We start from the raw sequence: 15,683 nt of genomic DNA, 5'->3' as shown, positions 1-15,683 counted from the left end.
ACTACAACTCCTTTTCACCATGTTGTTGTTTTCAGGCTGCGTAAACCTGTCATCTTCTGCCTTCTTCCTACTTTTGCCCATCTCTGTCTCCTCATTAACAACAACAAAAGAAACAGAACATGCTGGAAAAACTCAGCAGGTCTGGCAACATCTGTGCAGAGAAATCAGAGTTCCTGTTTTGGGTCCAGTGACCCCTCTTCAGAACACTGGCTTCTCCTTTTTTGCCTTTATGCTTTGTGTGCTGTTCTTCAATCTTTCTTCCCTTTTCTTCATTGATATGAAATGGCCTTTTGGGGGGATTGGTTGAAGGGGTTTTGCTCGTCATTGGGTCAGAATGCTTATTGAGCAAGAGAAAGTGGAAGGACACATGTAGAGCTGTTAACAGGAAGGGAGGGAATAACAAGTGCATGTTAATCATACATTACAATCCCCATGTCCTTTATTTTTCCTGAATTTCATCACCATTGTCATTAATGCAATCAAGACATACAAAATCTGCAGGGTCAGAGAGAAGCAAATATATTTTATTGTGATAAAATAGTTTTAAAACTGCACAAGTCATCATTTTGACTTTTGGAAAAAGCAGATTTTTTTGCTGTTACAAGTTATGGGGTGGCATGTTTTCATTAGCCTAGGTGTCACCATCCTTGAGTCTTTCTAAAAAACGACGTTTTGTCGATTCTTTTCCACTTGCACTCATCAGAACAATTGCAAAAAGCTGCAATAAAATGTGTCTGTCATCGGCAATTCTTAAGTTCTGCACAACCAGATTTTTTTTTCCTATATGTCCTTGAAAAATGGCAGCGCATTATTTTGGTGAAAGGGTTAAAATTAATACTAAGTGGGCATTGTCCCAATAAGACACGTTTGTTTAAATATCCATTTTTGGGGTTTGATTAGTGAAGATTTAAACTGTCCGAAGGCACTAAATATGAGACCTGCACATCTACCACTCATGCACCAATTTTCATCTAGTGGTATGTCTTACATAAATTGAAAAGGTGGCCCATGAAGTCCACACTGATCCTCTGAAGAGCATCCCACCCAGACCCTGCGTTTCTCCTGGCTAATCCACCTAACCTGCACATTCCGGTCTCTATGGGCAATTTAGCATGGCGAAACCACACATCGTTGGACTGTGGGCAGAAACAAAAGCACCTGGAGGAAACTCACACAGACAGTCACCTGAGGCTGGAATTGAACCCACGTCCCTGGCGCTAAGAGGCAGCAATGTTAACCACTGAGACACCGTGCCTCCCTAACTCATTGGCTAACAAAAGACTAGATGAATCAAGAAGTTCAGGGATTGATGGGGAAGATACCAAAGGAATTCAGACTTAGCACTGGAGATCCTGATGGAGAGATAGCGGGATGTCCTATACATGTAGCAGGGAAGAAGCAAATAATGCAGTGCATTTGGAAGGGTAATTGCCAAGGTGATTACTGTCAAGAGCAATGCTTCTGCAAAACAAAACAGAACAACAATATTAGAGGCTCACTTTGCAATAACCAGTTTCACAAATTCAACATGCTTCATCTGCTACCTGATGAAGGAGCAACACTCTGAAAGCTAGTGCTTCCAAATAAACCTGTTACACTATAACCTGGTGTTGTGTGATTTTTAACTTTGTTCAGCCCAGTTCAACAGCGGCACTTCCACATCATGTCAACACACTAACATTCTCACAGTGTACAAAACTCTATCTTTCAAAAGCACAACTTATAGCTCAGCTTTCTCTCCTGTCCTCTGTCATTGCCTTCCCAGCTTAACTGATTGTAAGACCCATCTCCTACTCTCTCGACTCTATTCACGCTAAATTGCTGACAAATAGCCAACCCTTGTCATTCCCTTTTTAGCTGACATTGTTGATGTCTCACTCTTTCCAGGTGTTGTCCCCCTGCTATTATCACACCTGTCTTAAAAAAACCTTGACCCCCACCAGCCTTGAAAATTACCTCCTGAAATGTCTCTTTCCTGCCCAACATCTTTGAATGAAATCTGTACCTGTCTTTCCCAGGGCACCATGTTTGAATTCCACCCATCAGGTTTCCACACTTTCCACAACACAGACTCTCCTCTTGAAAAGGCAATGATATGTCTGATATAAAAGAAAAGTTCTCCCTCAACTTTCTTGAACTGCTGAATCACAAGGGATACATCACACAGAAGCTGTAAAAATGAATTTCAATTCATCAAGGCTATGCATAGGGCTGTTGATGTTAAGTTGATTAACAACACTTTCACATTTGTGATTTGTGAGAGTGAAATTATCTTTTTGCCAGTTTTATGTTGAATGGGGAGATGAGAGGGGGATGTTCTGGCTGCTGGTGGGAATAGTCTGAAAGTTCTTGTTTATGTTTCATATGAGATGAATATTATGGTAGTGGGTAATTTTAACTTCCCCATTAATAACAGGGACTTCCCTAGTCCACCAGGGGCTTAGATGGGAAATTAGTGAAATAAATGTGTTTTGATAGCATTTATGATAGTTTTATGGTCACCATTACTGGCATTAACTTTATAATAGAAATCTATAAGTGAATTCAAATTCCACCACAGTGGGAGTTAAACGCATGTTTCCAATGCATTAGCCTGGGCCACTAGATTACTAAGTGTGACAAGTTGTCACCATCCACCATCTCCCCTACATTTGGAAGTATATAAAGTCTCTGTCAGCAATTGGGATTGACCCAATTACAGAGAAACTTCATTACCAGTGTATTAAAAGACAATAATAATGAAGAATGTACTGCACAGTCAATATCCAGCTTGGGTGCAATTGTGGTAAATGTCAAATTCTACATGTACTCTGTCCTTTCACATGATTAAAAACAAGAAACCTAAGGTTACGTACTATAGTTAGACATTTAATGTTCTCCAAACTATGATTACAAAAGCAAAATACCATAGACACTGGAAATTTGAAACAAAAGACAAAAATTGCTTTAACATCAATCAGCATTTGTAGTCAGAAAAACAGAGATAGATAGTAATGACTCTCCCCAGAAATGAACAATGTTACAAGTGATGTAGAGAGTACAGAGACGTGAAAAGGAGAAATAACAAAAAATAGTTCCAGCTGAGTCGAAGGTAGGAAGGAGCAAGGGATTAAATGTCTAAACATGAGCAGTGTGCTAAATTGAAAGTACAAGTAAACTGCTGGTTCACCTGGAAAGCTGGGCAGACTTTGAAGGGGCTGGGGTCTTCATTAAAGAACATGCTGTTTGCTACTCCTGCAAGTAGCATCAAGTGAGAAGAGATCAAAAGACACATCCTGTCTATGTTTGGAAAGGTTTTGTGGGAAAAGGAGGGCATCCATGTGGGTGACTGAGAAATGTATCAGGACATTGTTGGGGAAAGGTCCTTTAGAACGCAGAATAGTGAGAGGAAGAGATATTGGTGCTACTGTTAGAAGATAGGTGTCGAATATGGAAGCTGTTGTATATGGAATATGAAGACAAGTGGAACATTATCATCATTCTGGAAGGGAGGGAATGGGGTGAGAGCTGAAGGGTGGGAAATGGAGCAGATACACTCAGGGGCACTGTATCACAATAGATGGGGCTCCTTGGTTGAGGGAAAAAGACATCAAGAACATTGATGTGGGATATGGATTTGTCAGAACAGATGCAATGAATTTGGAGACATTTGATGTGTGGAATAGAGCCTTTACAGAAAACAATATGGAAGAAAGCTTGGCCAAGTTTGGTGTGGGCTCGTAATAGATACGAATCCACAGTCTATACCCAGAAATGCAAACAGAAGTTGAGGCAGGCGATATGGGTCATGTGAAAGCAAGTAGTGTAAATTAGAAGCAAAACTGCTGATATTTTCAAGTTCAAAGGAAAAGCTGGCAATGACACTGAAATACTGAGGGGAATAAATGAAATAAGAAGTTGTTCAATGTGAGAGTGGAAGAATGTTGAGGGAACTGATTGGACCTTTGTTCAAGAAAGAATTGAGCAGCCCTTAGGTTACCTGGAGATTGGAAGTTCGGTAGGATTAGAGATCCATCATGGCCAAGATACTGTTAAAAAGACGGATGACATCAAAAAAAATGCCAATGTTCATGGTAAGACATTGAACACAGGGACACAAGAAAAATTGGCAAGATAGGAAAGGGGAAAAAGAAGGCTGAATCGATGGTTCTACCAGGGCATTTCTATTGATGAATCTAGGAAAGGTGGTTGAAGCAAGGCTATACAGGGCTAAAGGATGACTTTGCTGGTGGTAATGGAGGGAAAACCTCAAGCTGAGATGAGTCTGGAAAAGTTTGGCTTGATGTTCAATGTCAAAGACATGAGTTAGAGAGTTGCAGGCAGAGAGAATTTGAGTTCACAAACAACATTGTCATTGGTTTATGCCAATGTTAGACCTGGACCTACAAGATCAGACTGTAGCAAGTCCAGGGGAATGAAAGGGCCAACATGTGAGGGCAGCAAAGAAATTGAGATCCCCAATGTCATGCCAACAGTTTCCAGTGAAATGATCCAGAAAGAGGAAAAGGCTACAGGACTTGGCTCAGGTCAATTAAGAATTTGGAAGATGGCAAAGTTCTGCTTTTCAAGGAAAAGACTTCTCACCAATGAATGGGTGCACGTGAGGGATAATGGAAAACTAGCAAGAAATATAACACTTCCCTGCTTAGTTCTTCACTTCCCAGTGCATCAAACACTCCTTCCAAGTGAAACAGAGACTCACATATATTTCTGTCAATGTAGTGTACTATATTTACTGCTTCTGATGCAGTCTCCTCAGGGAGAAAAATGCAGATTGGTTGACCAGGTCATCCCCCTTCAGTTCACAAGTGTGGTGAGCTTCTGATACCTGTCAATTAAGTTCTCCATTCCACTCTGATCACATCCTCCTGCAATGTTCCCATAAAACTACATGTAAATTCAAGAGTAGCAATTCATTTCCAATTAGGTCATTTACAACCTCAACATTGAATTCAACGAATCAAATCTTATCCATTGTCTTTATTTTTGCAGTTGGTCATGATTCAACTATTCCCATTTTTCCTATTTTGGGACCTGTTTTATTGCACCATTACCATCTCATTTTCCTTGCACCATCATCTGTCATTCTATCTCTGCTGCCTACCACTCTATTGCAGACTTTCCCTTTGGTGTATTCTCCTTTCCCAGCCTCTGCGGATGCTTAAAATCTTTCACAACTCCAATCCTTTCCAGTTCTGATGAAAGGCCATTTTCCTGAAATGTTAATTCTGTTTCTCTCCGCAAACACTGACCTGCTGAGTGTTTCCAGAAAATTTGTTTTAGTTTCCTAATCATCGTTTATCTCACCTCATTGATACATCAAGAAAATCAATTCTTAGTTTCCCTACCAGTATTCCAGAGAGGAGTGCATGACAGCAAAATAAACCTAAATTTAGGAAATTAATTCAAGTCAACCCTTCACAAAATATCCCATAAAATTACAGAAGACATAAATCAACAATTTATCTAGTTGCATGCATTTTACAACTGGCATTTAATGGAATCAAATGATGACTCGTTACAGGTCAAACCATCTTAAAAGGCTACAGTTCGGTGAAGCTTCATAAACAATACAAAATGTTTTGCCACTGTGCTTTTTGCCAGCAAAACAAATCATTTTCTTCAAGGGAACACTCACAGGTTAATTTGTTCGGCAGGTTTAATCACATTCGGATGCTAGAGAAACAATTCAAAAAAGAAGTGAGTGAAATTTTTAAACTCAATCCCATCATTTGAAATTGTTCTCCCCCAGTTCCTCACCCAAAAGTAAGTCAAATTCAAGAGAAACAGAACTGGTGCTGCCTGGCTGTGGATGAGGCCCTTCTCAGGGCTTATTTTATCAGCAAACAATGAAAAACTGACTGGGTCACCAAAGTACTGATTATTAGCAGGAGTGTACGAACACTTTCTATGAAATAATCCGTACCTCTCCTGAAAACAGCACCCTGCCTATGGTATAGAGTGTCACAGGGGCCAGAAACTATATTGCATTTTTCCAAGTGCCCATTCTCTGCTTGTCAGCAGAATATTCCCTCCAAGGATCAAACCTTACCCTGTTCAACGTCAATAAGCTTTCCAGAACAAGTCGCGAGATGGTAATAATGGAAATGGATAGAAATTCCAACAAAGAAATTGGCCATTTGGTCCAATTAGCTCATGACAATATTTAACCTCCACATAAACACTTGATTCAAATGACGTATACCCATCTTGCACCTTCAACTCTCACTCTCAGCAATCACCACATAATTCCATCCTTCTGGTTGACTACTCATTTCAAACTAGAATTAAAAGCTCGAGCCTTTCCTTCCCCAACCTAATCAGAAAAACCAAGGCCACTTATATCCAATTAGAATCAAATATTAAGGCTGGGCATTAGCACAGCACAGCCAAGAATAGCTGCTTTGGAGAAGTCATGGGAGACTAGAAACATTGCAAGTTCCACTAAAGAAAAAAGACTTGCACTTTTACTCAAGGTGTTCTGTTATATGTGTCATGAAAGAAATATTCAGAAACTTTGTTTCCCTATTTGAATTAGATATCTTACTGCAGCCTTTAGTGCTTGATGTAGGTCCTCGATAATGTCTACAATGTCCTCCAAACCAACAGATAATCGGATTAGGGTATCACTTATCCCCAGGGCATCTCTCTCCTCCTTTGGAATAGAACCATGTGACATAATAGCCCTAAAAAACAGAACATTATATTGTGCTGCTTTATTAAGGACATTTTCTACAACAAACAGAATTAAACATCTTTCTCATAATTTCCCCCACCTTACTTTATATATTTATTACCAAAGATAATTTTATTCCTGCATTTGTTTGTGTGCAAGGCTGCTGAGGTGAGGTGAGGGTGTTGTGGATAGCAGATTTCACTTTTATATTGACCTATCCTCGCTGTTATTAGACTGCTGAGTGGAGCTCTCTAATTTCAATTCTAGTATTGATCTTATGTGCACTTCCTGTACAGCCATAACCCTGTATGCCTTGTTCTGTCAAAATACTCTATGACCTGCCAGTACTGCTTGCAAAACAAAACTTTTCACTGTACTTAAGTACATGTGACGACAATCAATCAAATCAAATTTCCTAGCCAATGTTGGAAACCCAAAATTACTGCCAGAAACATTAGAATAACATTTGATATTTTTGAGTGATTCTTTTATTTAGATACCTATGGAACTTGGAATTTAAAATCAATCCAAACTGTACGGAAACTTGCAGCCAATAGCCAAGTTCTTGAGAAAGAGCAAGTACCTATGTATGCTAGAGGCAATGTCTCAGAACAATTCGGCACAGCATCCAGTTGTCACCACCTTAAAACTGCCTCTAACTTGTGGATGTAAGTTTGCTCACTGAGTTGGAAGGTTCGTTTTCAGATGTTTCATCATCATGCTAGGTAACATCATCAGTGAGCCTCCAGTGAAGTACTGGTGTTATGTCCAGCTTGCTATTTATGTGTTTAGATTTCCTTGGGATGGTGATGTCATTTCCTGTTCTTTTATTTCAGAGGGAGGTAGATGGGATCTAGATCGATGTTGATAGAGTTCTGGTTGGAATGCCATGCTTCTCGGAGTCCTTGTGCATGTCTCTGTTTGGCTTGTCCTAGGATGGACCGCAACCGTATATAAGGATACTAGTGATAGTGGGTCATGATTTTTTGTGGCTAGTTGATGTTCATGTATCCTGGTGGCTAGTCTTCTGCCTGTTTGTCCAATGTAGTGTTTGTTACAGTTCTTGCGAGATATTTTGTAAATGATGTTTGTTTTGCTTGTTGTCTGTATAGGGTCTTTTAAATTCATCAGCTGTTGTTTTAGTGAGTTGGTGGGTTTGTGGGCTACCATGATGCCAAGAGGTCTGAGTAGTCTGGCAGTCAACTCTGAAATGTCTTTGATGTAGGGGAGAGTGGCAAGGGTTTCTAAGTGCATTTTGTCTGCTTGTTTGGGTTTGTTACTTAGAAAGCTAATAGCATGCTGGCCTTCATAACAAGAGGAGTTGAGTATAGAAGCAAAGAGATCCTTCTGCAGCTGTACAGGGCCCTGGTGAGACCACACCTGGAATATTGTGTGCAGTTTTGGTCTCAAAATTTAAGGAAAGACATTCTGGCTATTGAGGGAGTGTAGCGTAGGTTCATGAGGTCAATTCCCGGAATGGCGGGACTATCTTACACTGAAAGATTGGAGCGACTGGGCTTGTATATGCTTGAGCTGAAAATGTGTTGCTGGAAAAGCGCAGCAGGTCAGGCAGCATCCAGGGAACAGGAGAATCGACGTTTCGGGCATAAGCCCTTCTTCAGGAACAGGAGAATCGATGTTTCGGGCATAAGCCTTTCTTCAGGAATCCCGAAGCTCTGATCTCCAGCATCTGCAGATCTCACTTTCTCCTTGTATATGCTTGAGTTAAGAAGGCTGAAAGGGGATCTGATTGAGACGTATAAGATTATTAAAGGATTGGACACTCTGGAGACAAGAAGCATGTTTCCGCTGATGGGTGAGTTCCGAATCAGATGCTAGAAAATGGGACTAGATTAATTTAGGATGTCTGGTCAGCATGGACGATTTGGACCAACGAGTCTGTTTCCCTGCTGTATCACTGGGCCACAATTACTTGATTCCAAATCTCACTCAGCTATACTTGACCATGAGTGGTTGGTGACAAAAATGAAATTATTTCCTTTCATTCCTCATCAAATAAACATAAAATTCACAAAGAGTTTTTCAACTTCGTAATGGAAAACTTTTTGAAGAATGATTAAGTGCTAGAAATTAAATTAAACATTAATTTCTATCAGGAAGAATGTTTGTATTAATTCCTTTATCATGTAGAATTACAAGCTGGCCTCCATAGACATATAAATTTATGAATTCCATTGTATATGTTGCACTATATTATATTCAAATTTATATTAGAATCACTACAGTGCGGCCTATTAAGTCCACACTGAGTCTCTGAACAGCATTCCACCTGGACCTAACCCGCTATCCTATTCTTGTAACCCTGCATTTCCCATTAATCGATCTATCCTGCATATCCCTGGACACTATGGGCAATTTAGCAAGGTCAATCCATCTAACCTGCACATCTAAGTACAATGAGAGGAAACCAGAGCACCCAAAGGAAACCCACGCAGACACATTAGAACAATGACTACAGTCGAAATAATGTGTATTTGAACCACTTGCTTGCGTGTAGTATAATTGTGGAGCATTTGTTGTTCATATGTAAGATGTGTAGCTCTGAAATAATGAGGCAAATACCACTGAGATACTGAGGACAGGAATGGAACAACTATAATAGAGTTGCAACATAAAGATCAATATAATGGTATGTAATTAAGAATTTGTTGGAACTCCTTAGAGTCAAGTAATGATTGATCTGAGATAAGGCAGACTCAGAGAGGAAGCAGACTCAGACTAGGAACAGACTAGTCTAAGAGCAGATCTACAGCACAGACCTCAGGATAGGGAGACCTCATGAAGGCTCAACAACATAGGGATTTATTCATGGTCTCAGTGCAATCCAGGAAGGCAGCTAAAACAATTAGGGATGTGACATTTCATTTCCCTTATAAAGAAAAGGTTTGGTACATTACAAAAAATACGTAATTATAGCCATTTGACTTGCATGATTTACTTCTACTTTAAATTTTATCAGATGCCAAGAATGGGAAGATAAATTTACACACAAGTATTTTTAGTGGACCATATTTGTCAAGCATGAAGTTTACTTTTCTTCATACATGCTTCAGAGAAAATACTTGGTGTATGCTAGATTATTTATGTCTTTTCAGATAGAGTGCAGACATTACATGAACAAAATACATATTGAAGATAGCTGAGTTAATCCCAGTGACATTGGTGTCATAAAAAATCACTCAGCCTTTTGTGTTTCATACCTAGTTTGTAGTCTAATTTCATCAGTGATATCATAATTCATATGTATCACGATGACAAACAATAGTGTTTTGTTATGATAAAGAATCAAAAAGTAGTAATCTCTGGAAGAAATTAAAATTAAAAATGTTCTAAGATTTAGTTAAAGGTTTGGTGGGCTTAAACAAAAAAAGGATTAACTGTATTTGGAATGATTAAAAAGTACTAAACATATTCATGCCTGTAAAAGTGGACATCTAAAATTATTTTAAAACAGCAACACAAATAACAAAATTTCAAATTTTACTAGAAATTGTGTAGAATGAGATATACATATTAAAGGTTGTAAGAACAGAATTTAATAAATGACCATAAATCAGATCAGTTCTGTCTGATACTGAAAGAATCAGTAAAAGAAGTTCAATGGAAATGTCTAATGAAATGATGGAGACAAAAATGCAACAAACTTTTTAAGATTATAAGTAATTCTCAAAATTCTTAAATATCAGGGATGATGGTGAGCTTTAATAATTTTTAAATAATTGGTATTAAAATTAATTAATAGCAGTCATTGTAAAATAGATTAATACTGATAATGAAAATCTATTTAACATAAAGTTAAAAGTACAAATCCCATAAGTTACTTAATTCTAATTTGTGGCTGCTTGAGGGATGTGCTGCATGTTGAAAATGCTCAGTTTTCACTAATCAGTAATTCATCATATAGGAACAATAAAGCAAGAAATCAAATTGAATGTTTGTGGATTATTCAGTTTTATTTCAGAGGGTTTGTTAAGAAATTAAAAATGCGAAACATATGAAATTGAAGTATTTTTGTCAATAATGCAATCCCAATGACTACACAGTCAGCTGCTGTAAACTTGTTCACTTTATTGCTCATTTGTGATGAATTAATATTAGTGAAAATTGAGCATTTTCAATAAGTAGCACACCCCTCAAGCAGCTACTAATTAGAATTAAGTAACTTATGGAATAACTGGGGAGCAGTATTGGACTTTTATTAATGTTTGGGAGGAATTAAAGTAATAAATCATCTCTGTAAAATTTCCAACTGATTGCCTTTTTTGCATCTACACATTCTTCATGCAAACAGAGTGCAAATATTTAGCAGCATTATGTTTATAAAGGCACTTCATAGTTAATGCTTTTGAAACATGAGTTATATTCAATTTGAACTCTTTTAAATAACTTTTTTCTTTAATAGGTGAACAATAAATTGTAATGATAACTGTCAGAGATCACGTGACCTGATTTACATACCCAAAAACTGCCTCACTGTCTGAAAAAGATATATTCTAAAGTGAGAAATATTAAGTACAACTTTCTTGAGACTATCCAAAAGGCTTTCCTGAAATGATTAAATCTTTTTAAAAGTGATTGTATTTATCCCCTCATGCAATAATCCAGGATGTAACTAACCCATCTTAGACTAATACCATATTTGGAGAAGGAAATGTAATTTTAAGGAGTTGCAAGGTAGGACAGTCATATATTTGACCCTCTGCAAACCTTAAATGCTTTTTCAGAAAGACAGTAGCAGCATAATGTATGTCTAAGGAAAAACATAAGTTACAGCATCACAAAGTTTCCCAGCTTGTTCCTTATCAGTTCATCAAGACAGCAAACTGGTAGTTGGTAGAAATCTCGAGGCTGTTAATGTTAGAAAAGGGAATCCTGGCTATCAGAGCTGGGATCAAGTCTTCAGGCCTTCAGAGCTGAAAAGAAGTCTTAAGCTTTTACGCAGTTCAAGGAGAAGAGTTGGTAACAGTCATTTGAGTAAGAAATGAAAGAGTTAATATAGGAATGATACTTCACTGGGATGGATGACTAAAAGATGTTGCTGGGAAAATAATTGAAAATCTCTGTTTATGTTAGGATCTTTCTCAATTGTCACATATATAGCTTTGTGTTTTTGGTCTTTTGTTAAAGGAATATTAGCAGCCTCGTGTGAATATATACAATGACTGACCACCACAGAGGAAAAAAAACTTCAAAAATGAAACATGGTGGGGCCTAGAAATGAGGTGAAGGTAAATTTGGTTCAGGCATTCAAGAAGACATTTGGATTATTTGGATAGAAATGGTGTTCAAGGATATGAAGATAAAGCAAGAGATTAGCACTAGTGTAGGCATGATGGACCGAATGGCATTCTTTTGTGCTGTAGCAATTCTGTGACTCTGGTCTATCAAGCCAGATTTCACTCTGAGATCTGACTTGTCCAGTACTAACATCTACTGGAATCCTAACTGAGTCATATAGCATCAGATTCTGGGATGAATGCATTAAAAAGTCCTTTCTCTTTATTTTGAGCCCATGAAAATCTTGCAGTTGGTTACTCAAATCATCTACACAAAACTATTAAAATGTACAAAGGTAAATATCTTCTTCTCAAAGACTCATTGATTATGGACAATTACTAATAGTCACATGCTTCTTGTGGATTGGTTCATGCTAAATCAACAAAATCTGAAATACATTTCAAAGTAAGTGTGTTTCTGTGAATATCTCATTCTTGGTTCAAGGGTTTCAGAATATACCTTTTAGTTTCAAAGCATAGTTTGTAGTTGTAGGAATTAAAGTTTAACTGTAGGAAATAGAATAAATAGCAATTAAACACAGCATAGAAATGTCAAGATCTTCTTGCCTTAAGGAGTTAGCAGCTAAGGGAAGGGAATTCAAATCCTGGGCTTTAATGATTACCAAAGTATCTAAAAGTATGACTTTTCAACATGTTACCATGTTTGTTTAACAGAATGAAAAAATGAGGCATGATTAGATTAAGTTTGATTTCAGAATTACCCAAAACAGGCTACGTTATCAAAGAGATGGAATGAGATTCGGAAAGCTGCCTAGTGAAATTTATCTGGATTTTTGCTGGATGAGGCTTTACTTGAGGTTTGGATCTCATATGTTTTTCAACTCACTGAGAGAAGATAGTCAAAATAAATGATGGTTAGATAGAACTGTGCTGTAAGCTGAATAAATTAATTATTGACGCATGGAGGTTGGGTGAGGATTAATATCTGCTTGAACCTTTGGAGAACAGAAGCCTAAAGATTGCCTAGGGTGATGTATTTTTGCCAATGAAAGGAACAAGCTGAAATAGCTTTGAAGTATTGAGAAAGAAATGAGAACTTGGGGTTGCATTGTTCATAGTCAGGATATGGTAAATTAAAATTTTACATCTAATTATAGGTAGGAAAATAAAGGGAAAATAAAGATATTATCTAGAGGACTGCAGTGTTGACTGTACAGAAGTAAATCATTTTTCAGATTGATGTGTCTTATAAAGTAATTCTTGGAAAAGTTGCAAGTAAATCAGAATGTAGAAAATATATAGCATGAAACCATATTGTTAATAGGGAGCATTTTGTTTAATTTTTTAATATAAATTTATTAGATTTCTTACAGTGTGGAAACAGGCCCTTCAAGACCACACCAACCCTCTGAAGAGCAACCCACCCAGACCCAGTCCCCTACATCTAACACTACGGGCAACCTGCACATTTTTGGACTGTGGGAGGAAACCAGAGCACCTGGAGGAAACCCACACAGACACAGGGAGAATGTGCAAACTCCACACAGGTAATTGCCTGAGGCAGGAATTGAACCCAGTTCTCTGGTGCTGTGAGGCAGCAGTACTAACCACTGTGCTACCATGCCTCCAATACACTTCTGTTGTTAGAAAATGAATGAGCTCCATGGTGTAGCTCCATGAATTATGTTTAGTAAACATATTTCATTGCTTACATTGTAAAAGCATTTGTTTTCTATCACCTTTATGCAATTTCCACACTCACTTTCAAATCTCTAAACTGCTCTATCTCAAGTTTAGCCACTTTTTTTAATGCTAAAATTCTGTGATTTATAAATCCATAAATCCAAGTTCCTTACGAATACTCCGCTAGACTTTCATATCCTCCCAAACTCTCCGCAAGGGTGAACAGCTGAAAAGAAAGACACAACAGGAAAAGCAAACATAAACTTAATTTGATGATAAGAATCAAACTCGATCAATTTTTCATCTAACATAGAAATAAAAGCATTATTAAAATCCTGAATTATCATCATATTATTCAAATAGTTGAGCAGCTCTGCTCAACTATGGAACTGAATCATTGTGGCCAGAAAGGTCCAAGTTTCAAGGCACAGTGTGAGCCACATTTGGTAAACAGCCAAGACAGCAGCAATGAATGAAATCACTGGCTTTATCAGCAAACAAACACAACATACTGCTGAAAGTGTACCAGCAACTCAGCGTTCCTTTTCTATTGTAGTTGACAGGGCCCTTGACACTGTCCATGCTATTTTCCAGACACTTCCTTTGCGGAACCATGATCTTTTCCCAGCATTCTCCTTTATCACCTCACCAGCTTCCATGACATTTCTAGTGCCATCAAATTCACCTGTTCTTTCCCTTTGAGCATTTTAAAGGACTATTCCCTCCATGGCAACATCTCCTTTGCAATCGCATCAAACACCCTTTCCATTTTACAAGGTTCCTTCCTTGCAGTCTGACCGCTATACTCTGGTTCCTACAATGTTCCTTTGAACCTTGTATATGTTAAAAGAACAGTCCCTAATCTTTCAATTGGGCACTTAAAGCTTTTCAGACTCAAAACTGAGTTGAACAAAATTAGATCCACTGCTCACACGTTTTTGGGCAGGATCTGTTAACAATAATTCTGTTATTCCATTTACAACTCTTCTAGAAGTATCTTTCATTGTTCAATTACCATCTCCTATATCTTAAACAGTATCCTCTCAGTTATTTAATCTCTCCTATCTTCCATCCTCTCAAAGATCTTCCCTTTCATTTTTTCCCCTCCCTTCCCTCTGCCTTTGAACTTGCTTATAATCTGCTACATAGCATCATAGAGTCATACAGCATGGAGACAGACCCTTCAGTCCAACCAGTCCATGCTGAACATGATCCCAAACTCAACTGGTCCCACCTGCCTGTTCCTGGCCCATATCCCTCTAACTCTTTCCTATTCATACTTATCCTAATGTCTTTTAAACATTGCAATTGTGCCCTCATCCACCACGTCCTCAGAATGTTCATTCCACACACAAGCCATCCATAGTGTAAAAAATTTGCCTCTCATATCTTTTCTTTTAAATCTCTCTCCTCTCACCTTAAAATGTGCCTCCTACTCTTGAAATCCCCCATCCTAGGGAAACGACAACTACCATCAACTCTATCTATATCCCTCATTATTTTATAAACTTCTGTAAGGTCACCTCTTAACCTCCTACATGCCAGTGAAAAATGTTCCAGCAACATCCTGGTAAATCTCTTCTGAACCCTCTCTACCTTAATAATATTTTTCCTATAACCTGGTGACCAGAACTATGATGAGGGATGAGTCTCCAACAGACAGCGTTACTGCACTGACACGTAATTTATCTCCATTGGGATACAGTATGAATTCTGTGACATGGTAAATATAATATATACAACATTAAAATAGTATATTTTAATCATTTCCCATTAGAGAGCTTGTTAAGCATTTTCTCTTGCCTTGTTAGTGTTTTTGCTTCCTATCACATAAGAACCAGCTGCCTGAATGCTTAAATATCTCTTAGCTTTTGATGTTAGTTAAAATACCATATCTTTATTTTTATGCATTTTAGAATTGTGAACTGGACTGAGAAAGTACAGCTTTAAAACCAGTGTTGAAAGGATTGCTGCATATTTTGAAAAACAATTAACTGACACTCATGGTGAACATAATTTAGGTGTTTGAGCAAGCAGTAAAGGGAATGTGGGTTACAGATGAGCTG

At 37.9% G+C, this 15,683-nt stretch overlaps 1 protein-coding gene across 2 annotated transcripts in view; it reads right to left on the bottom strand.

Annotated features, from left to right (window-relative positions):
* Positions 1 to 1,204: 1,204 nt before the first annotated feature.
* The window catches only part of LOC122564433 (cystathionine gamma-lyase-like), a 107,110-nt gene continuing 92,631 nt past the window's right edge, over positions 1,205 to 15,683 (bottom strand). The window contains exons 10-12 of one of the 2 annotated variants that reach the window (XM_043719280.1): positions 13,791 to 13,843; positions 6,548 to 6,686; positions 1,205 to 1,461 (exon numbers count right to left, since the gene is read on the bottom strand). In XM_043719280.1, coding sequence (XP_043575215.1) covers positions 1,447 to 1,461; positions 6,548 to 6,686; positions 13,791 to 13,843 — 207 coding nt within the window. In that variant the 3' untranslated portion in view covers positions 1,205 to 1,446. The remainder of the gene's footprint in view (positions 1,462 to 6,547; positions 6,687 to 13,790; positions 13,844 to 15,683) is intronic. The other variant, XM_043719281.1, reaches the window with a different exon arrangement.

This window comes from Chiloscyllium plagiosum, chromosome 29, assembly GCF_004010195.1.
Source record: "Chiloscyllium plagiosum isolate BGI_BamShark_2017 chromosome 29, ASM401019v2, whole genome shotgun sequence".
NCBI lineage: Eukaryota > Metazoa > Chordata > Chondrichthyes > Orectolobiformes > Hemiscylliidae > Chiloscyllium > Chiloscyllium plagiosum.
Note: the sequence above shows the minus strand (reverse complement) of the source record. Positions and strands in the feature narration are given on the sequence as shown.